At 38.2% G+C, this 25,372-nt stretch overlaps 2 protein-coding genes across 2 annotated transcripts in view; both read right to left on the reverse strand.

Moving 5' to 3' along the window:
* MRPS6 (mitochondrial ribosomal protein S6) overlaps window positions 1-25,372 on the reverse strand; it is a 62,711-nt gene that overhangs the window by 27,482 nt on the left and 9,857 nt on the right. The window lies entirely within an intron of this gene.
* On the reverse strand, window positions 1,435-15,586 carry SLC5A3 (solute carrier family 5 member 3). The gene has a single exon (XM_034655947.1). It carries the CDS (start codon window positions 12,643-12,645, stop codon window positions 10,489-10,491), a length of 2,157 nt encoding a protein of 718 aa, XP_034511838.1. The 5' UTR covers window positions 12,646-15,586; the 3' UTR covers window positions 1,435-10,488.

Genomic DNA, 25,372 nt, shown 5'->3' on the forward strand with positions numbered 1-25,372 from the left:
CATGCAAAAACTTTAAATTCTAAGGATTTGTAGAATTGAAAAAAAAAATGAGTTAATGTGTCATAATTACCCAATTTCTTGCAGTTGGAGAAGGGTGATACATAGAACGGGAGAAAGCTAAAAAGAACCCTCTAGAGCTCTTTTAGAATTGGGAGGCATTGGTAGGTCTGTACAAATTTCCTACCTACGTATACTGAAAAGAGCCAGGAAGAATTGCCATGTCTACCCCTGTAAGAATGAGCACACACAGACCTTGGTTTCTAAATCCCATTCCCTACTTAAATGCCTGATTCCGATGGGGGCAGGGAAAGCACAAGATAACCATGAAAACACCTCACTGTTTTAGGAAATAAGGAAGTGTGCGTGTGATGGAAATGTGTCATAAAGGATACAGAAACTGGCCTGCCGAGTGTCACTGGCTAAATCTGGAAACATTTGAGCAAAATAATGACAGTAATGGATTATAACCCAGTAAATGAGATCATACTGATAAATAAAAGGGGAAAGAGGGAAACTAATTTCAGTATTAGCAAAACAAAACAAAAACAAAAACTATCACTGTTTTGCACCATCATAGCAGTAACTTTGCTCAGGCAAGAACTACCTATGGATGCTGAAATCAGGGGTTCAAGCTCGATGAGGAATAAGATATTTATGTAATCTCCAATTTTTTCCCCACAAATTAATTAGCAGAAAGAAAATCAGTAACTTGACAATGGAGAAACCTGGCAGACGCTATCTTAAGTATCAAAGTTAGTGTCAACAATAACGGGACCACACATCACACACCTACCGATATGAAGCTCTGAGGACATTTTACTGCTTATGTCATATTCCCACCAAAAATGCATAGTATGAATCTAATCATAAGGAAAAAAAACCCAGCTTGAGTAGGGGTGTTCACAAAATGGCCTCTAAACTTCAATAATGTCAGTACCATGAAAGACCAAAAAAACTGAGGAACTGGGGAGAGACATAAAAGCTTCTGAACTTAAAAAAAAAAAAAAATTGCTAGAAAAGGATATTGGAACAGCAAAATTTGAATTAAGACTTCAGATTAAAATATTGTGTCACTGTTACTTTTCAGATTTGGTAATTATATTGTGATTTTATGAGTGACTGTCTCGCTCTCAAATATACTCCAAGTCCTTAAGGAGTAGAGGGGAATGGTGTCTCCAACTTCACACTCAAAAGGTTCAGAAAAGTGTGTATGATTAAGAGAGAATGACAAAGCAAATATGCCAAATGAACTGGATGAAAATGATTCTGGAATTCTTCATACTATTCTCACAATTTTCGTGTAATTTGAAATTATTCCAAAATAGAAATGAAAAGAGAAAAGGCAGTAAAGGACAAGCTCTCCAACTCTAGCACAGAACCCTGTAAATTTGAGGGCAGACGTGTTCGTACTGAAAATACTCAGTCACAGAAATGTAAATTTTTCATTTTATTCAAAGTTGGTACAGAAGTGCTAATAACATTTCCATAAAATAATTACTATACTTCAGTTACAGGACAAGATACCACAGAAAGGAATATACTTTGCAAAAAATGTAGGTTCGTCTGAAGTTTCCAAATACTTTTGAAGGCTAATGCAGCAGCTGGCAAAATAACACACAGTACACAAAAAACAGTGTATTTTACAGAGTCAGTAACGAAAACTGACAGTTCTTTAGCAGATTTGCTTCATTGTTTTTCCATTTTTTCAACAATAACACTTTTAAAAAACACATTTAACCAAGATCATACATGTCTACAATTTTAAAAATCAGATTGTATACAGTAGGTTAGAGTAATAGTCAAGTTAGAATTGTCATGTATGGTTAACAATCCTAAATCTACAATTTCAATTGTATTCCTTTCAATACGGAAATAACCTGGTTTATACCAAATTCTACTTTCTGCTTGCAACTAAAACATTGTACAATGTGAAGATAGACCCCATCGATCAAACCTTAAAAAAACGAAACAAAACAAAACTGTGGACAATAAAGGGTACACTGGAAATCAGTTTACAATTCCAAAAACTCACCAATAACGGCTTCATTTATAATCACATTTGGTCTACAATGCATAACTGACGAAATGATACATGTACACAATACACACCCCCAGTGCACAGACTGGTCTCTTACAGAAAATATGAACAAAGCATAATAGGGAGGACACTGGGAAAAACAATTTTCAACGAAGACATCTCTTTAAAATGCAATACTTACATATCAAAAGTACTAGATAAAAGCAGCAGTACTCTGCTGACATTTGGCTTAAAAATAAAGAAATGAATGAAGCGATTTCACAGGATATTAGAAAAGGAATTGGTTTTCTTCTTGAAGAAGACTACTAACTTTTGCACAGCAACTATTTTTGATATCCACCTTATCAAAAAAAAAAAAAAGCGCTGAGAAGCATAACGTAGTTCATATGTGATTGCCAACATAGGTCTGGGCAACAGAAAATGGGATGTCCAAGCAAAGAATGGGTAGATCCCTGCTGTATTTCTGAACTCTGTTGGCAATCTATAAACCGAAGCAATGTTGGTGGGGAAAGCAGGGAACAGATTCCATATCATCATCTGAGATTAATGTAATATGTCATTATTAACAAAAATAAAGCTTTTGCATTTTAACAACGCCACAGAATAGTCCATGAGCAAAAGACTTGTTGATCTGTTTTTGCCACTCAAAAGTTAGAGATCTCAAAGTGAAATTAGAAAATTCTAATTATACATATTTACACTGCTAGGACGACTTTCACCTAGACTAACTAAAGCAATTTTCCATGGAATTATAAATGAAAGATATTCTGCCAAAGGAATCTTCAAAAGCATTAAGTTCTTACAAAGGACTTTAAATTTAAAAAACAACATTTGAAAGGTACAGACGCATACTATATAAGACTAACAGGTTGTAACTGCTTTGCCTTATCACACATTGCTAAGCCAAAGACGTTCCTCAAAACTTTCTTTTTTTTCCTGCATTTCTGGCACTTCTCTGCCCTCATCCCCCCAAACCTGAGGTTTTACATTCTAAAATACTGAGGGAACACACCTGGGTTTTTTGCTAGAAGATCAATCTCTCCCTCAAGGTGTTCTGGTTAACCCTTCTAAAACATGTGATATTAGTCTACATGTGCTTTAATCTTCATCCCGTGTACTACCAGAGTTGACCAAGTCTTTCCTTAAGAAGATAAATACACAAAATAGAGAAGAGTGGGAACAAAGGTAGTCACTTCTCTCCCATTCTGAGAGTACAGCTTTTGACCTATGGGCAAAATCCAAGACAAAGACTATTTATTCATTCTTGATAAACTGGGACTATTCAGGTAAAGACAGCAAGCGGTAGGACAAGGGCAATACGGAGTGCAAGAAAGTATTTCTTCTGCACACACACTCTGATTTCATTCATCCAATCTAACCATGAAGCGGGGAATGGGACAGGTAGAAGAATCCTTTAGACTCTCATAACCACGGTGAAAAGCAAAGTAGCTCATTTGGCAGATATGTCTCAGATTTAGTTTGATGCTCAGAACACTTGGATCAAATTCTGCTGTATTAAAATGAAGTGCAGTAAAGCACATGAAAAAATAAAGATACGTTCACCTCTTACAAACCTACACAAAGATTAAAGACGAGTAGTATTTGCCCTGTTAAAATGTGAAATTTCTCCATGTTTTCAGGGAACTACTGATAGCAGGTAAAATTTCCTAAAGATTTAAGATAAAAAACTAATAACACCAATGGCTCTACAGCTTAAAGCAAAAGTTTGTCAAACTCTTTACCCACCAAAAGCCTAGAAGTCTGTCCCTGTTTTGGTTCCAGATTGTAGGAAAGAACCCATAGACCCCATTTTTGCTAGTAACCCCCAAATATAACTGCAACATTCTTAATAGTTGTCTTTTCTCCCTCTACCAAAGTAGTACAAATTTACTCAGATTAGTACATTGAATCACTTATCATTTAGGACCACAACTCAGGATACCTCATTGTCTAGGGCTCTGAATACTGTGGTCCTCCACAACTCCCGAGACAAACACCTGGTGGGCTGTACAACTGGCACTTGCGGGATACTGAGAAATACTGTTAGTCTTGTGCTTTCTACATGTGGAGATACACACCTGCATGAACATGATTTGTGCTTTCTACGGACTTTTACTTTAAGCTTTTTACCTATCATGGAATGTGAAACTGTTGTCACATGTATGTTCTCAGATATGCCTATCAAACCTACACTGGAAAAACAATAGTTAAAATATACTCACAGAACTAATAAGTAACCTTATAGTTTTAATTAAGGATATAAAACAAATATAGATGAATAAATAACATTTAAACTGCAACAGGAATTAGAGCTACCTGGTTTCCTTGAACCTAAACAAAGGCTGCATATAAAGTATGTAAATATAAATGTATTTTTTTTTTATTTCCTTGACTAGTTGTAACAAAATTTAAAAAGAGAAATTGTAACAAATAAGTATATTCTACCAAGAAAGGGAAATGTGTAAACTAGCAGTCAATATTGGCAACCGGAAGGCACTAATCAAAACACATAAATTTCAGAAGCTGATTATATTACCAAATACCCTATATATTGGCCTTTGCCAATTTGGGATTTCAATAACAGTAATGAGCTTAATTTCAGTTTCCAACTATTATAACCAAAAAGTGAGTTATTAAGGAACATTCATTCCACTTATAGAAGTCTAGGCTACAATGATATATTGAAAAATTATCCAGACTAGTTTGTCCAAAGGCAATAAAAAAAGTAAACACTCCTTCCTCCAGCAGCACTGGGGTACAAGGTGAATTTACCAAGATAAATATAAATCTCCAGTAAGGTTGTGGTTATCTACTGTCAACTTGTGCTGTTGCGGAAATCACTGAAATATCTATTTCCCTTATTGATAGAGTTCGCAGACTGTAAACCATCTCAAACTTGGAGTAGAAGGAGAGGACAGAGTGGCTTCGTTATCATGGGCGACAATTATGATACAGTGCTTTTCTGAGAGCAAAGCCACTGCTCCTACACTAAGAAAAATCTGAGACCACTGTGCTTTTGTCCTGTCTTGCTCTTCATTTGCTTATTTGTTCTAGCATCCCTCTCTTTAAATATAATATGAATCCAGGTAACCAAACCACACTGAAAAGTCATTACATAAAGTAAGGTTATTGGCTGAAAATCAACAGCTTCAGTTTATGGTCCTCCCCTAAAAAGTAAAGCAAGTGAAATCAGTAACGATACAGATACATCAAACCTTCTTTGTTTCTCAGTAAGACAATATATCCATGGTTAAGGCTGTTAGTTACCAGAAAAATGGGGTGCTTAACCCTAAACAAAAAAATAAATCCTATCTTTTATAAAGGATTTGAGATGGAAAACAGAAACATAAATTACATCAATTTTCACAACATTCCTTTAAAGGTGAATCAGTAGTTTAAAGCCTTATTCTCAGCACTGGAAAGAAGTTTTAATAAACATATTTATAGAACTCCATGAATAATGGTGCGGGACTCAGTGCTGGCAAAGCCTACAAGTAGTTTGAACCTAAGCTAAAATCAATTCTAGGAGTGAAAGAAGTTGAATACCTAGTCTTCCAATAGAGGGGAGTGTTTGATAAAAAGCATACGAAATTAAGAGAAGTGACCTTAATGGAGGAAAGGGGGTTTGCAGCCCTGAGTTAAGCCAACTAAGTCTAACCAAGTGTAGTAATCAAAGCTTCTTATATAATCCAGCTTCATACCTAACTAGTACAAAAGGGCTTCTCTATATGCCAACTAACTAGTTCCAACTTTTTACCCTTAAGTACTGCAAGAACAAGGCTTTCTGACATCAAAACAAACTCCATTCCTCCCTGCATTGTGATATAACCATTTCAAAGGGACTGGTATGAATTTTAACTGTTGCTGCCTCCCTAATTTTTGAAGAAAAGAGTTTTCAGAATACAATAATGATGAATTACTAGGGCTTTTATTTTTAGTGAACATTAGTCTGAGAAAACCATTCTTGAGAATTTAACAGCTTAAGCTAATAGAAATTTAGTATATTTAAACACAACTATAGTTAATGAATCATTATTTGGATCCAAGTCTTCAAAACTGGGGCAAAGCGTCACTTTTGCATATCATAGCAGTAAGCCTGAATGTGAATTAAGCTGATAAAAGATCAAAATAGGAATTTGAGAAGTGTTAAAAGAACGAACGTGAGGGAAGACAAATAGAGGGAAAGACCAGTCTCTCTGAATGGTATGTGGGTATACACACAAATAGGAATATACCCTATTTGTAACGTATGCTCAAGCTAATGTCAACATCAAATGTCTGAATGCAATTTAACACTTCGTTAATGAGAGATCTTATGAATACAAGCCTAAAAGCATTTTTTCTACGAAAGTATCGCTATCAAATATCAGTCCTTTTTATCTCAAATATGTTTAAAAACTCCTATTTCACAATATTTAACATCAAACCAAGGTTTAACAGGCTGGATCTTTTTCACTGGTATCCTAATCTATGTGGGGAAAGGCTTAAACGAGCCAATAGCCAAGATGCTTCTAGTTCTTAAAGTCACTGAACAGAATTCTACGTCTGCACATTTTATAAGCTAATGTTTGCCCTTTGCCTAACTTGTTAAGTTTGTATCACCCAGGTATTTCTCAGCATCTCATTTAATAGTTTTTCTGACTTCTTAGGAAAATTTTGTCCTGGCAAGTCTCTGTGAGTCACATAATGTAACAGGAATGGTCTACATACATCTCTCAGTCCAAAACTGGGGAATGGTGGTGAGGTGTCACTACTCCATACCCACGTGGTCCTTTCCAGCCATCATACCTCAGATGAAAACAACACAGCAGAGTAAAAAATGTGAGGAAAGTAAGTAAGCCAAACACTGCCAAGTGGGAACACTGACATAGGTCTAAGCCTTTTAATAACATAGCCAGTCTGTAGGACTGGTAAAGAATGAGAATAACCCATAGGCTGCACTAAATGATATTTGAAAAGAAAGGGGAAGATCCATGCACCCTGTAAGTACAGGGAAGAAAGCAATGGACTGAGAAATGGAGACACTTAAGAGGCTCTCAGTGCCCTGGACAAGACTTTTCAGTACCCCCACTCCCAATTAGCCTTGGGTTAAAGAACTGATTGACAACCTCCAAATCAATTCTTAAAATGTGAAGTTTCACATGTGATAGTTCTCTGCTAATTACTTGGAGCTAAGAACTATGATCCTGGCCAGCTTCTTTGTGCAAAAAGACAATGGATCCTTTCAGCCAAGTGAAAAGGAAGCCTTGGAGAGGAGATCTGCTGAATATAGGCCAAAGGACACAGTACCACCACTATTGCTTGACGCTTCCCTTACCTAAAGATAAGAGTGTGATAACCTCACCAGGAAAAGAACGGCTGTGGAAAAAGATTGGCTCAGCTATTTCAAAAGCCACTTACTATCTTGGCGCAAAAGGACATAATATTTTTGGAGCCAGTAATTCTTCTGAATGTCAGAGCATAAGCTCTGCTCATCAGATCTTAAGACTGAGATTGCTTGAAAGGACAAAAATCTAAGAACTGGGGATACCATTAACAACAGATGAGACAGTATTTTTCTCTACCTTTGAAGACCAGGTAACTATTTTAGTCAGTATCACTCTCATTCAATTCTGAACCTTAGCTTGACCCAATATCAAAATATATACATATCAATGTCTACAGATGAAATGTCGTCATTTAGGACCCATTCTGTTAGTGTAAAGTATGAACATTTTGCTAGCTTAACACAGACCAGGTATCGCTCCATGAACAATCATTCTAACAAAACATACTGAACAATGGTCCCCTGAATGAAGCTGCAATCGGCAATTCACATACTTATTCAAGCACATTATCTACTACTGGAAAGCAAGAAGAAGGGCAAGCTTCAGGGACTTCAGTCTTAACAGTGATGTTTATACTGGCTAGAATAAACATCCTAATGGATATGCTAATAGTCATTCCTTATTTACAGACAGTAGTACTCTAAACTTGACCTACTGCTATATACACACAAACAGACACAAGATGATGTATTTCATGTATCGTACTATGACAGCAGCAAAGAGAAGGGGGAGATCGTAATACTCCAAACTATTAGGACTCAACATTAAATAAAGGGGAAAAAAACTCACGTAAACACCACCTATTAATTTATGCTGTAAGAAGAAGGGGTAAGAAGGCTGCCCAGCAATGTGTCAATCCTCTTTGCTGAGTTACACAGCAATGTGTTCAAAGTCAAAGAAAATTTTAATTCCTACGACTTAATGCCAATTTGAAAAATCTAAGTTTCTATTATTTTCCCAAAGACCAAAAGGTTGTCTCAAAGGAAATACAGTCCCTTTGAGAAAAGAGGACAAACCATAAGCCCAGCTTTGGCTACATGGTTTTTGTGTTCTTCCCAAAAGACTTTTTATAACCTGGGACATGTTACAGCCACAGCCTCCTCCATACAAGAAAAGGACGGTCCCTATTTATTTGGCCCCCAGCTTATAAACCGTAAGAATGAAATTGAGAAAAAAATTCTACAAGGCACTCTAAGCTCTCAGAAATCATGCTATTCATACATGAATTATTTTTTCATCTACAGATTCAGTCCATCAGAAAGCCTCCTAGAGACGGGAAGACATTATGCTACCTGATAATTTCTAAAAGTTGATTTGGACTAATCAAGTCCATCATAATGAAACTCGTTTATAGAATACAAAAAATTTAAAGTCATTAGGACTGAGTTTTGATTCAAAATCTACAAAAGTATCTAAAAAAGTAATACTTTTCCCTAAAGAATACAAGCTTAATAAAATCATGCAATTTAAAAAGTATCAGAGATTACAGGAAAGTCAAAGAAAGTAAATACATAATTAGTTTCCTTCATATGTCATGGAGGAAAAAGGACCATGTTGAGCACACAGACACAGAACTTCGTAATCTGTAGAGCTTCTCTCTAACATCTTTTGTATCCTGTCCTCAAGAAGGGGAATCAGCCTGTGAAAAAGATTCCCATCCATGAGGGTTACAACAGAGTGCCATGCCATGTGAAGACAGAGGGTCCTAGAAGCACACAAGTCGTAGGATATCCTCCACAAGACATACTACTAAACCCGGAAGTTCTTATCATGACACCTCTTTAACATGCTATCCACTCTACAGAAAGACGTATTATACTGACAATCTACCAATGGCAAAGCATGCACTCAGTCTTCTGTTACTGACGCCCAGTTTGCACTGGAACCTCCTCATGCTCTAAGTGAATGTAACTTTTTTAAAAATATAGAGGCGTGTACAGATGGCAAGTCTTTCAAAAAAAAAAAAAGTAAAACAGAAAAAAAAAACCACTTATAGGATACAATATGATCTCAGATTATATTTTCCCTTCAGAAGTTCAACTTCAATATATCATGATCTAATCAAGCAGGGCAACCCAGAACAAAGGCAGTGACAATTTTCTTCAAATTTCTGGACATATCTTCCAACTGAATCCACTTGGAAAAGTGTGTGGCTAATGAAAAATGTTACCAAATGACAAGAACAAAGAATAAAGCTAGAGAATTAGTGGAGTATGAGTAGTCACCTGTTTAGCCTAAGCTGATCAAACACTGCTTGAGGACTGCTAATTCCCAAACTATATAAACAACCTTAACTTGGTCAATAAATTTGGGGATCATCAGCAATGTTTACTTCATTTTCTCCCCTAATCGTCTGACAATACAATCATGACATAACTTTTTATCAAGACAGAGTTGGTGGTCATTTGAGTATGGTTCCCTTAAACTGCAGTCAGAGTAGAAAACAAAGAAAAAAAGGAACTGGAACAAACTTTTTACCAACATTCCATATATTGGTGGTGCAAGAACAGCTACAGGAAAACATTCTTCTTCCTTTCTTTTGGCAATCAGAATCCACACAGGCTCACGCTAGCAAAATGAACCTGGCCAACAAACTAACTTGTCCTGACACAAGGACCCCACAAGCACGTCAGTTAGGTTTTCAGTACACAACTGATTACACAATGTCTACGACTTCAGTTTTAAATGGTAGTAGGGATTACAGAGACAGAGAAAAAACTTTGAAATGAGCAAGTCTTCCACTTCAGGAGAAGAAGGCCTACCAAGATTTGGCAGTGCAGACAGTATACCTTATTCATAATAATGGTAGCATATTTTCTGCTCTACATGTTCTATGAGAATAATTGGTCTCTCCTTACTTTGGTATGGAAAATTTTAAACCACATTTGCACAATTCAGTCTGTTAAACAAGTTTTACTTCATTTAGGTTGAAAATTTACTTTCATCCATCTCTGGGAAAATAAAGTCTTGCAAATAGATGATTTTCTGCTAAGTAAAATTTGGCTAAAACCTATAGCGTAAACAATGCCTGAGAGATGCAACAGTTACATAAGTTTTGTTTTTGTTTTTTTTCCAAAGACCAGTATTTTCTTAAGTTAGTGTCTCATCATATCCTTAAAAAGTTCATAAGGAGAAATAAACAAACATGAAAATTCCAAGTGAACACACAGCAAAAAGTCCGATATTCAGTATTAGTTTAACTTGTGGAGGCTCTTCCAACATTTGTAAACAGACAGCCTCCTCCTCCATCAGGTCTCTGAGACTCCTCTTGCTGAGGCTCTTACTTTTAAAGCCACAGAACCAATCTATGAACTTCCAGTACTGGCCTCCATCCTCTGTTTCCTTCTTTCTCTCCTTCTCACCCATAAGAGCTGCTTGCCCATTGGAATAAGCATCTACTGGTGTTTCTGCCTCTGAATGCCCTAATGAAGCCACTGGATTGCCCTCTTCTCTGCAGGTCACCAACAGATTAACATCTTCCGGCTGAAGGCCCTTGATGCTATCTTCAGATTTCCCATTGGGAATGATGTGGTTGATGGCCTCACTGTTCTCACTGCACCTCAGAATGCTCTTCTCTTGCATTTTGTATGGTTCATCTTTCGGGGAGCAGCTTTCCTTCACCACCAGGCTCTTCTTAGACCAAAAGGTGGTGGTACGAATCTGTTCCTTTGTGGGAGGTGGTGTGAGAAGGCTAACAATTACAGTAATGAGTCCTGTGACCCAAAACAATGCTGTGGCCACATACATGTAATGGATGTCTTTGATGAAGCCTGGCCTGTTATCGGGTTGGTCACATTCTGGGGCACGGTATGCAAAGGCCAGTGTCAAACGGACCGCTCCAAGAACAAAGCCAGCCATTCCACCATAGAAAGCCCCTTGCTCATTGCAGCGCTTCCAGAAAATTGCCAGAAGGAACAGGGCCGCAACTGGGGGTGTCAGGTAATCTGCTACCTCCTGAATATAAAGGTACATCTGGCCTCCTTGCATCTCCACGATGATTGGCACCCATGCAATGCTGATCACCACCATAAAAGCCACAAATATCCTCCCCACAATCATTAGTTCCCGGGAGCTTGCGCTCCTGCGGATGAGTTTGTACACATCGAGGGTGAATATGGTACTGGCACTGTTAAAGATAGAGTCCAAGTCGCTCATCAGAGCTGCAATCATCACTGCCATCATTAAGCCACGGAGGCCCACGGGAACCAGCTTCATCACCAGGCGTGGGTAAGCAATATTAGAGCACCCAGCTCTGCTTCCACATACTTGCATGCAGTGCTCTGGGTTGATGCAAGCTATATCATCAGCAAACAGTATCCTGGAAATCATTCCTGGGACAACTATGATAAACATTGGCAGAAGCTTCAAGAAGCCAGCCATAAGAGTAGAGCCTTTGGCATGAGCAATGTTTTTAGCTGCTAAGACTCTCTGCACGATGACTTGGTCAGCACACCAGTACCATACTGAAGCTGGGGTCTGCCCAAGAACGAATCCAGGCCAAGGAACATCTTCATCTGTTGGATTCCGCAACATTTTCAGTGCATCTTTCTTAGGGTGAACATTACAAGAATTTGTGTTGGAAAGGTTGTATGTCAACAAGATGGAAGTAACATTGGGTGAGGCCAACATGTACCTTCTCTTAACTTCCTCAAACCCGCCAATCTCCATCATGCTAATAATCATAAGTGTGAGTGCCCCAACGATCATAAGCAGAGCCTGCAGAGTGTCTGTGTAGATCACTGCAACAAGGCCTCCGGTGACAGTCAGCAAAGCAGTCATGCCAATGAGCAGGATGACAGACACATAGAGGTTCCAACCCAAAGACTCCTGGATAAAGAGGGCACCCGAATACAGATCCACTGAGAGCTTGGTGAAGATATAGAGAATCAGAGACAAGGCTGCGAAATAGACCTGAATCCTATGGCCACCAAATCGCTTGGATAAGTATTCAGGCATGGTGTATACCCCTGACCGGATGTAAATAGGGATGAAAACCCATCCCAGAAGTTGCAAAAGCAGTAAGGCATTGAATTCCCATGCGCCCACTGCAAATCCACTTGCAGCTCCAGATCCTGCCAGCCCAATGAAGTGCTCACTCCCAATATTGCTCACAAACAGAGAGGCACCAATTGCTACCCAGGTCATAGAGCGCCCCGCCAGGAAGTATCCACTCACGGTGCTTCTATTAGATTTCCACATTGCAAAAAAACCAATGCACATGACCAGGATAAAATACAGGGCCACTATGGCAATGTCTGCTGTCTCCAGTACAGCCCTCATTTTGGTAACTTTGTGACTCAAAGTGTCCAATGACAGAAGTGTCCGACTTTTATGTACTCATTAGTAACCCCAGCCAAGTCTGTAAACCATACGTGAACTGGACTACACAGAGCAACACAGCAGGTCAAAGTCTTTGTCCTTTGGTTTGCTGTCTTGATGGTGGTGGTTGTGATAAACTTTGAAGGAGACAGTTTAAATTTTCCTCCGCTTCTTAATTGGGATTGAGAACTTAGCTCGTACTCTTAATCCACTCTCCACAAGACCATCAGCATTTACTCAGGTGCTGGAGGAGAAATTCTGAGTTGCAGCTAAGTTAGTGAAGCCTACTGTACCAACCCTGCAAGGCAGCAAAGACAAAAGACAAAGATTGAATTAGAGGAGGGTCTCACCAAGGGATGAGGAAACTTTCAGTCTAGCAAAAACGGCGCAATAAGACATTCTTTATTATAAGAAAAAAAAAATTTTTTTTAAATATACTTCAGTTCCACAGGAAAAAGAAATCTAAACTAACACATCGGGTACTTAAAGTCATGAGAATATTTATCATTTGAACTAAGAACAAAAATTCATTGACCTCATAACTAAGTGACCTAACTTCTCTAGCAAATAAGTACTGCCTACCATGACATTGCCCTTTTTTTGTCTTGCTGTGGTTGTCTCAGATTGGAACAGACACCAAGATCTTAAAGCACCTTAAGGGAAAAGGTCAGGGGAAAAAGCTCTAATTATTCATAAGGGCACCAGAATGAATCTTCAAATGGTATGGATCCTGAATAATGCACCTTATAGCCAGTTAGGGGCCTGGATGGAACAGGCAGGTAGACGCAACCCCGTGTTATCATCTACCCCCAAACCCAAATCAAGCATCACTTAGTCAACACAAATTTATTATTATAAAATTTTCCTAAATTCCTACTGCAAATGTGTATGTGGTAGTTATCATACAGTAACAGAGAAATTGTGAGATGACTCCTGCCCTAAAGGAAAACAAGACATTCCACAGACAAAAAAAAAAAAAAAACTAGGAACACACAACTTATAAAACCCTAAAATTTTATTATTTCTCCTAGCTAGAAGGAAGACATCAGAAGATTTTTGAAAAATGTTCAAAAAGGTAATTTCCTTCCCTTCCTTTTCATCAGGCAATAATTCCAAGAAAAATCTCTGAGAGGATAAAGGCACAGTGACACAAAGTTTGATTTTGTTGAGGTTTTCCTTTTAATAATGCTTTCCTGTTGAAAGGTATAAAAAGCAAGGAGACTAGGAAGGAGAACAAAATTTCTGAAAGACTGAAAAACAATGTATCATATCTTCCAAACCTCAATGAAACAAACATTGATCAACCATTAAATAACAAGTTATCTTCAATTAAGTCAGTCAGATATTTTTCAGTCCTGGATTAAGAAAAAAAATCACTCTGCAAAACAGACATTTAAATCCATCTAAAATCAAGTTTATGAATCTGATGATTTTCTCCTGAAAGAGAGACAAATTCTAAATCTACAAAGTTAATTATAATTGTAGCTGAGAGATCAACATGAAGAACATTTTGTTATCCATCCTAATGCCTGCCCCACATCGACTTCTATTGCGAGTTTTCCTTTTGTGGGAAAGCAACCTCAAAGTGAAATGTTTTTCTATACTGGACAAAGTAGATGTTTTTTGATGAATCTACACATTTTCCTTTGAAAATCAGTAGGAAACTTAAGACCTATAAATGATACTAAAGCTACTGCTTTCCAAAACTGTTCAAAACAGACCACAGAATTTAAAAAAAAAAAAAAAACCACAAAAACAAAAAACTTTCAAAAACACACCTCTCACTGACCAGGAAAGGCACTGGAAATAATGGCTAAAGATAAACATTCTACTGAATTTGGTTATTAGGTCTAATTCAAAATGCAGCCTAGATGGAAATGTCTTAAACCCATCTTTACGCCTTCTTTAAGCATACAGCACTATATTATACTAAGAAAATGGATTACTATCCTTCCTCCTAAGAGCCAGTGTCACTAATGACTGACATGAATAAAACTCCCACACACAACAGCATCAAATACACTAACAGTTGTGACTTGTATCACTTCATACTTGCCAAATCCTGAAAGCTGGTCATATTTCTGTGACCACTTTCCCACCCCAAAAACTTTCTAAAGAAACACTTGGACACTATCTAGAAGGATCACCTAAATTTTTAATAAAATACAATCAAATGACTAATAAACATTAACTACTTAAAAGGTGCCTTTAATGTTTCAGTAAAACAGGCAGGTCCTTAACTACAAAGAAAATAGCTGTTGGCATTTGTGAAATCCTGCCTTGGACAAAGCTCCCCACCATTCATCATCGAAGCCACTTGTTCCAACTTACACAGAAAAGCCTAACTTCCCGGGCAGAACAGTCTTTCAGGTGCTGCTCTTCTCAATGGCAGCAGCTGACCAACCATGTGTTTCCCCCAAGTAGGGACAAACAAAACCCTCGGTGTTTCTGCTGGGAGGGGAGGAGGGGAAGGTACACACTGCAGCAGCCCCTGCCAGCAGCTTGTTTGCTCAGAGAACCAAGGGCTCAGAAACAGAACGAGCAAGCACCTTCTTCAATCACTGGTAAGCACATTGTTCTTCTTGTCAAATATGATCTATATCATATCAGTCACATTGTTCTTCTTGTCAAATATGATCTATACAAGTCTAATCTCTGAGCCATATTCTGTTCCCGAAGTTCAGACTGGTCTAACCCCTAACTTCCCTAGGACAGCAGGTAAGCTAGAGAGAAAAAGACATCCTGCCCACAGCAGAGGTAGCAGGGAGCAGCCAAGCACCAGCTCAAGGCTGACTTTTCTCAATTCTGTCTGCCTCTGCTTCCTCAGACCATTCGGAAGCCACTGCTGACAGTCCCCATCTCACTGGATACCATACCACTCTGTGGGCAGGTTTAAGATTTTTCCAATTTAGGGGCGCCTGGGTGGCACAGCGGTTAAGCTCTGCCTTCGGCTCAGGGCGTGATCCCGGCGTTATGGGATCGAGCCCCACATCAGGCTTCCTCCACTAGGAGCCTGCTTCTTCCTCTCCCACTCCCCCTGCTTGTGTTCCCTCTCTCGCTGGCTGTCTCTATCTCTGTCGAATAAATAAATAAAATCTTTAAAAAAAAAAAAAAAAAAAAAAAAAAAAAAGATTTTTCCAATTTAAACAAAAAACATCCAGAGACCAGCACCTGGTAAAGACTGGAAAAGGGAAAACAAACAAAATCAAAAATAGGTCAATTTAGTTTATAGAAAGATATAAAATACTATAATACAATGCAGCTAAATTTCACATTCTAGTCATGAACAGATTGTCACAGCCTTGAACTCTACTCTGTTAGGAGATAAGTTATGCATTCCTTAAAAATGGTTCCAAATAAAATATACAACATAAATTCTGCATATTTTTTCTTTCCTTTAGATAAGTAAATATTTCTAGAACAAAAATACAATGAACACTAAGCAGAATTCCTTTATTTTCAGAAAAAATATACATGGAAAACTTTTTCATCAGCTAAAATGAAACTTTTTAATTTATGTTTTTATATTACTAGGACTAAGCTGCTGCACAAGTCAGGTAAATCCTGTTAAGGGAGAAATATGAGACAAATAATAAAATAGATACAGGAATGATAAAATACATGGGTTGGTTCCTTGGTAGTACATTTTTAAGAAAACAAGTATTTCTACAATAAGAGTATTATTTGTGGAACGTATAAAGTTGTCCCCTAGTGGTGATGGGCAGTATAATAAATTCTGCCAAACCTCAAAACATAAGGGCATTCACTATGAAACAGAGCAGAAGTCCCCAACCCCCCAAAGGAGAGGGCTTCCTTCTCATAAAGTGTTTTGTTGACAGTTTTGCACAAAATTAGACTACAGTTTTGGTACTGTTTCATGCATCTAGATGAATTAAATTACAACTGAAGAATTAATCCAAATAAAGAAGTATACCTAAGTATTTGCTGTGTTTGAACTAGAAAGAGGAAAATAGGTAACACCAAATTAAATCAGCTATTAACCCCCCTTTAGGTAATATAATCAAAATATAATTAGTTATAATAATCAAATCCAACTTCTCTTTTCTATTATCTAGGGTGACCATATAATTTATCTTCCAAACTAGGAAATTATTCTGGGACAATCTGTAAAATCCAGGACATATAGTCACTCTAAAAAGAGAGTCACTGTCATAAAAACCCAACTGAGAACAAGAAAAACAATTCCTAAAGCCATCAGGGCTCCACGTCATAACAAATTCAATCAGGCAAGGGGACTAAAAAAGGGTAGAAAAGTGACATAAAAAGTAACCAAACAACAATCTTTTTAGCTTTAGAGTCACTTTAAAAACCACACACTCAAAGGACAATCCAAACAGGCCAGCCCAGCACTGTCAATTGTAGGCTTGCCAGATCTTGCTTCTATTCTGATCCAATTAAATGTTCACTGTACCAGCTAGTAACTTAAGGATTATGGAACACATGGACACCTTTGCAAACTTACACGTATGGGTGTCATGATCAAGAAAGCAGACAAGCTTTGAAGGGCTGGAGACCAAGTCGTTACTTCCAAAATGCAGGATCTAAGCAATAACAATCTATGAGCCTCAACAGTCCCATCTGTAAAATGAAATCATCATCTGGCTACCAATGGTTTAGTAAAGAATAACTGCCATACAGAAAACATGTTAAGATTGCCCAGTGCAACGAGCAGGTACTCAGCAAATGTTGTTTTACCTTTGACAACTTGTACGGACTAAAAGTTATGATATCAGCTCCTTTCAAATTAAACTGTCAGCTATATGCCAGATATATTAGGTTCCTCACAAAAGTTACTTAGAGATAAAAGAAGTAGATAAAATATTAAATATTCAGTTCCCTCACAAATATTTTAAAGAGGCTCTCAACCATCTCATGAACAATTAGCTCCTATTTACATCACTTCAAGTAAAATAAAAAAAAAAAACCCTAAATTTATACAAAATTTTACTTATGGACTTTTCATACACATTTTCACTTTTGTCTTCTTGATTCAAGGTTCAATAAAGCAAATTCCACTAGCAGGGTAAATTAATGGTGCATGGTACAGAATATATATGTATAGATATGTATAAAACCTTCCTCAATCCATTGTTACTTTAAAAATGTAGAAATGGATATTGGTAGCAGTTTATCAGTGACACTTAAAAGCAAAATGAGGCTTTCTAATACAACTCGTGAATTCCAGCCAGTTCTAAACTACAAGTGGAGCTAAAGTAACACTATATGTAATGATGATACGACAGTCCCTAAAACATGTAAGGAGTTTGCCCTTAAATCTTTTTGGCAAAACATTTCTATTATACCTACAACCTCAGCTATTCAAATTTCTAAAAGTATGTAAGAAATGCATGAAACCCTGATTGAACTCCAATGGCGTTTAAACCATCTTCTGGGGATTTCTACTCCCAGTGTCTCATCACAGGGGTGGGAGGCAAGGCAGAGTGGGCAGGGATTTGAGCCTCCCTCCAGCAGCCCTCCACCAACCAGACCAGCTCTACTTTCAGCAAAGTATAGGGGAGATGGTTTAGGAGAATGGTTTCCCATGTAAGTAAACCATTTCTTCAAATAAAATTTTACTCACCTAAAAAAAGCCATACAGTACTAGATTTATCATTTCATCCACATACACACATCCCTCGAGGCACATTCATTTTATCCTGCTTCTATCAATACAGAAGTCTGGCTCACAATGTTCTGTGGTTTGGTTTTTGTTTTAAGTCTCAGAGAATGAAAACCGTTTCGGTACGGGGACAACTTTCAAACTATCACTGGTTTCAACTTTAATGTGGGTTATACCAGATCATGTACATGGAACAAACTCCAATAACGTTTTTGAGAGAAATGAAAATATGAGCAGAGAGAACAGCAGTGCCTATGTTTGCTTATAGGAGGTTGGTTGTCAAGGATGAGTGAGTTATAAATGATGGAGATAAAAAAAAAAAAAAACCTGACACTTACTGCCCTAAGTCCTAACACCTTACAGATACTGTACCCAGAGTGCCGTGTGTACTCCTCACAGCAATCATGGGACAAGTACGGTTACTACGATCATTTTATAGATGAGAAAACAGAAACCAAGGAAGCAGCGTAACCTGCCCCAGGTCAGTTATCTGTATTTACATCAGGATCTACACTCACATCTATGGGTCTAAATGGTTTCTGCCCTTGTAATAATCACTAGGCAATACGACCTTCAATGACAGGAACACATCTCTACTAATAGATAAAAACATAAACAATATCAATTAATAAAAGATCATTCCGTATCATCCATGTTTAAAAATCTGTGCTTGTAGAGAAAATACCAGATTTTATATATATATATATGTATATATATATACACACACACATATATATATAAAACAAACACTTACAAAATAAACCACAACAGCACACGGGATAAAATCCAACTGAAGTATTTATGTATGGTCATTCATAGATATAGGCAAGGAGAAACTGAAGAGAATCAAAACAAAAAGAAGTCCCAGGCACAGGCTTCTTAGGTAAGTAAACAAATAGAGCTGAAAAACCCTGATGAGTCAGCTGTAAGACTAGGGCTTATCCTGGTTCTCACCAACCAGACCCAAGGCTTGAGCCTTCATTCTCTGCCGTGTTAATCAGCTCCTTCACCAGAGGATAAAAAATCAGATCTAGTGCATCTACACCTGACTGTTACCAAGGACTATCTGAATCCACCCAAGCCAGTCTTCCTTCACTTGCTAACTCCTCTACCCTCAAGACATTAGGTTAAAAGAATCAGCAATGTATGATCTACAGATCAAAGAGTTCTCATAGCAAAATCTATGGACCGTGGCTCTTACTCAATAAAGTGTTTGTGACCACCTACCGTTGCTGGGGAGTGTGAATAACTTGGCTCATATCCCTTAAACCTGTCTCACTCCCGGTCCTCCCCATCTCAAGGAAAGGCAACTCCATCCTCACTATTGCTCGAGTTCTAGCATATCAGTAGTATCAGTCATCCTTGACTCCTTGCTCATTGTCTCTATCAAGCCACACACAATCAATCCATTAGTCTGAGGGATCTACCTCAAAAAATGTATCTAGAATTGGGCCACTCGTCATTTCAACCGCTAGAACTCTGGTCCAAATCACCATCCCATCTAGTTAACCAAATGCCCTCACCTCTTAACTTATCTGCAAGCTTTGGCTCTTGGCCCACTGCAGGGCATTAATCAACACAGCAAGCAGTTACTCTTTTATTAACAATTCACAACGCACTAAACCCACCTCTGGGCCTTGACATTTGCCGCTCCCTATGCAAGGTATGTACGCTCAGCAGTCCTAGATTTTCACAAAACTTGCTCCCCTCTCATTTACATCTTTGCTCAAAAGTCACTCCCCTAACCATCTCAGCCCTTTATTCTGCTTTATTTTTTTAATTTATTTACTTTATTTTAAAAAGTAATCTCTACACCCAATGTGGGGCTTGAACTCACGACCCCGAGATCAAGAGTTGGATGGATGCTCTACCAACTGAGCCAGCCAGGGGCCCCATTCTGCTTTATTTTTTTCCCGTAGCACTCAATACCTTCTAACATATATAGAACTTATTTACGTTTATTGTTTCCTCACTACAAAATGTAACCTCCATTAGGCCAGAGACTGTCCGTGCTGTTCAGTCATGTGATCTGTGTCTAGAAGTCTGGCACACAGTGTAAGCAAATGTTTGTTAAATAACACGTTAATGATGAAGTACCCAACCAAGAGTGTTAAACTTTCAATATCCTACACAATCCTCAAGAGCAGGGTTTTTTTTTAAGCAGTAAGTGATGGCAGACTAAAAGGCCAAAAGGGAGTACGGCACTTCCTCCCCTACCAAAGTGATCAGCTACTGCCAACAGTTTGGAGGGTGTGTGTGTGGAATGACAAGGCCAATCAAACTAGGCAAGCAGCCCTTTGTTCAGATAAAAATCTCAAAGGGCCATGACACAGTAAAAATTTGTTATCTGGAGCCACTATCTCATCCTACCCACCCAATAAAAGAGTGGTTACTTACTTCATTGTACTCACCCCACTTCAGAGTGTGCTCTAGATATCAGCCCTGCAATTACCAACATCCGCCTCACAGTGTGCAACGATACCCAGGCGCTTCTTGTACTATGGTTGTTTCCTTAACAAAAGGCAGGTCAGTGTGGGCAAGCAGTACTTTCCTTCAGCCCACTCTATACAAACCCAGCCCTCTTGCTGATCTCGGCTTACGAAGACTCTCTCCCCACCCTCCAGCTCTCCATTACACTTGAAGCATTAAATGTTTCCACAAAACTGAGCAAGTTACTTTAGGAACTACCATTTACCAACACTAGCGCCGGGCACCATTTCTACACTACGTGTACCAGCTCATCCAATCATCACAAAAACTCCAGGAGGAAGGCATGATAATTATCCCCAATTTATAGATGAGAAAATTAAGGAAATATCGGATGATCACTAAGGAAGTCCAAAAACATTGCTCTGTGAAGATCAAGAATGTATTCTCTTAACACTCCCCAGGAAGATACACATAAAAAAAATAGGAATAAACATAAGTCGGAAAAACATCTCACTGATAAAGAAGGAATGATGCAATTAGAAAATCACCCTTTGCAGTCCCTAATCATCAACAAAGTTTAACCTTATTTCTAACTATGAGAAAGCAACTACACAAATCCTAGGCAATGATTACAATGGATGCTAGAATCCTTAGGTGAAAGGCTGATGGGGAACTTTAAAATGGATGGATGAGACTGACAGTATTTGCATCCACCAAGAATGAATCTTCTCGAAAAGGCAGACATGTGTGCAACCTGATGGGATGCTACATCCAGGATATTTACATGCTCTTGCAAAACAAAATCTGAAAACTAATCAAATTTCTACCTGCCAATTTACAGAAAATACCTGGATTAGATGAACATGTAAAACATCAGGAAATGATCAACCAAATTCAGAAAGGAAGAAAGGGTGGGGAATCAATTACAGTAAAGACTCAAGGGGCCATTAAGTAAATGCAGACTGTGGACCTTGTCTAGCTTCAGATTCAAGCAAACCAACTGGGGAGAAACAAGACAATTCAGGGATTTGAACATGGAGACGTTAAGGAATTCATTTGGTGTCATAAAGGCACTGTGCTTGGGTTTTTTCTTTAAAGCCCATATCTTTTGGATACGTACTAAATATTCACAAGTAAAATTTTATATCTGCACTTTGCATTAAAGTACTCCAGCAATAACAGATTCAGAATCATCAACAGATGCTAAAGCCAGTAGAAGACTGAAGAAAAGAATACTCAGCCTCAACTTTGTCACTATATAAATCACTGATTACAAAAGGAAAAAAAGGCAGTTTACAATAAGCAAATCTGGTGGTTATCACCTAAACCAAATGACTGCTTGACATCAATAGTGAGACAAACTGACATGCCTCCTGATACAATACACGGATATCACTACTTAATAATTATGCCAACAATGTTCAACCTGTCTCTAATCATGAGAAAATCAACTAGACAAATCCAAATTGAGGGATTCTGCAGACCAGCGGGCCTGGACTCTTCAAAGTGCTACTGTCACTAATGACAAAGACCAGGAATTATTCTAGGCTGAGGACACTAAACAACTAAATGCATGATATTTGATTGAATTCTGGATTAAAAAGCTAAAGAATATTAATGGAATAACAGGATAAATTTGAACATGTATGTATTGAACATATTATAATAGCACTGAAACAATGTCAAAATTGGGTAATGGTTATGCTGTGGTTAGGAAGAAAACTGCTCTTATTCCTGACAAAGGTATGTCAAGATGGAGCATCTCTCAAACACTGCAGATTTAAATAAATAAATAAATACAGCAAATATGGCAATTTTAACAATTGGTGATCTAGGTGAAAAGCATGCAGGTGTTAAATGAACTGGTCTTGTAACTTTGTTAGAGAAAATATAAAATGCTCCAGAAAAAAAACCAAGGGCAGGGGTGGGAGCGTAGATGAAGCAAGACTGGTAAATGCTGACTGGTTGTTGAAGCTGGGTGATGGGCACAGTATGGAGAGTCATTAAATTCCTTTTATGTGTGCCCACGTCTGCATCTTAATTCTCACCTCTAGAAAATGGGAAAAACAAGTATCTCGAGGCAACAACTAGATTACTAAATAAAAAAAGCTCTGTGGGGGAAAAAATAAGCATTAAACAATAATTATGCACTTTCAGGAAAGGCTTGAAGATGACCTATAAAACAAACCAAAGCCTGCTGAGCTGAATGCAAGCTGACCTAACTCTAAGATCTCTGCGCGGGTTCTTGCTCTTCTGCCCCAAGTCAATGGCAATGGCCTCACTTAGGTCCCTCACTTCAGTCTCTGCCTCGCCTGAGCACTCTAAAAAAAATGAAATTTACCACATTGGTTTCTCATTATGCTTTCGCTAGCATTTGCTGGTTTACTAGAATACTAGAATGTAAGCTCCAGGCAAGCTGAAACTCTGTCTTACAGTTTACCACTATAATCCCCCCAAACATGGTAATGCTGGTACCCTGTAGGCACTCAAAATAGATGTGAAATACTTCCCTCAGTCTAAAGGCACTTTAACTCTACTACACCACTATGTTGCACACTCCTTTTACAGATACAGTGATGCAAAGTAGAGCTTCTAGGTTGAGACTGCCCTTGGAATGCTGGCCCAGCCATTTACTGAGCTATGTGACCCTGGCTCGACACCTTTCTGCTGCAGTTTTTTCACTTGTAAAATGGAGTTCACACTACCCAACCCCGAAGATGGCTGAGTATTCAAGGGGAAAACACATACACACACACACCCCGCTTAAACTACCCACTAAGGTTTAGACTATAAAGCACAGGGTGTCAGAGGGAGAACATCCAACCATGTCAACCTTGTGGTTCACCTTCACGTTTTCTCTACTCATCCTACTTGGTTCCAGTCTTAGGTTCCTGGAAAAATCATTCCTAGAAGAACAGATGCCAATAAGTCTCCTGTTTTTCCATGTGACTGGGGCCAGAAAATGTAAACACAAGCCTTCTTGTAGACCAGATTCTAATTCTCCCAGGAGGCCAAGTCATAAATAGAAGATCCTGACAGTGGGATGTTTCTTCAAGCAGATACATTTGGTTGGAAAATTTTTAAACTTTCTAATTTTCCTCAAGGTTTAGGGAATGTAAGATTTTTAAGAAGAAAAAATAAGACCACAAACAGGATAACTTGACCAGTATTTGGAAGGACTGATAGATATTATGGCCTGAATTTAAAGTAAAAAGCAAACATAAAACTGAAGTATGATGTTAAAGATAATGAATACAGCTATATTTTCCTCTTGTATTTCAATGACAGGACAAGTAGACTGGTCTAAAAATCCAGAGGAATAGGATCACAACTGCTTTTTGTGAAGGTTAGAAGACAGGAAGATCCTGACGTTACAGGTTCCAATTATTTCATCCGAATCAGATAAAATATTTAATAAAGAAAATTTTGTTAGGACTCTTTCTTCACCTCAACCTTCTTAAACTGAATTTGCAAAAGCTCTTGACCCTCAGTCCACACATGAGAACAGCTTTCCTGAGACCAGCAGAGCTACTACGGACTCAAGATTGTTCCTGGTGGAAACCTGGTATCTTAGGTTTTCAAAACAGTATGCTTCACACAATTGCTTTCTCATGTAATTGCTAACAAAACAGAAGGCAAAAGTACACCAGCAAAAGAATGAAAATCAAAACAATATACTACTGGGTCATATATTTACTTAACTGGTAAAACCAAATTTTTTTAAAGAACACTTAAGTACATCTTTTCTATATATAACATATGCCTGGCAAAGACCCTACCCTCAAATATAGCTGTTCGTTCAGCCTAAGAAACTCACCTGTATCTGAATCAAACCCAGAACTGAATGTTTTATATTCATAATTTACCCACCTAACCGAAGCAAAGATTGCACGTGGGTTCCCACACAAGGACCTTCCCAGTACCTGAAATCCAAGTGCAGCTAAGCTCTTGCTCACCAGTGAGAATTCTCCCATACTGGACTACACCCACAGCAATCTGGCTATGATAGTTGCACTTGGGTTTCTTCACTTGACAAGATTCAAGCATTTTAAACAGTAAGGGTAGTTGTCAACAAGAACATTTATAAAAACTAAAGTCTAAACAAAGACAATACCAGCATATCTTGATTCCTGGGCAGAAGCAAGCAAATGCCAGTTTACAAGCACTGAGGGCTCCAGGCTGAGGTTTAAGGTTTTGTTAAGTCCAAACTTTCACTTCCAATTCCATTTTTAAGTTCCCACCCACACCAGCCACTCCTGAAGTGTTCCCAAAGTGGGTAGGGATTCCCTTAACTAGAATGCTGCAATCATAGCAAAAATGCTTGGGGGGGGGGGGGGGGGGAACAGCACGAATCAATTATACCCTGGACTTGAAAGGTAGGAAAGAACAAACTGAACCTGAGATTTTTTTTTCATTTGCAATTTGCTGTTATGTGTATGAAGTGAGAATGGGGAAGTGAGAAAGACAAAAAAGGAAAGTCAGTCAAGGCAATAGCTCAGCTTCCACTCTATGGAAACATGAAGCCTAGTCAAAAATAAAAATATGGTATTACCCCCTTTTTCTATACTCTGACTAGAAGAGCACCCACATTTCTTCATGGTAATACTATGTTCCAAA

This window comes from Ailuropoda melanoleuca, chromosome 1, assembly GCF_002007445.2.
Source record: "Ailuropoda melanoleuca isolate Jingjing chromosome 1, ASM200744v2, whole genome shotgun sequence".
Taxonomy (NCBI): domain Eukaryota; kingdom Metazoa; phylum Chordata; class Mammalia; order Carnivora; family Ursidae; genus Ailuropoda; species Ailuropoda melanoleuca.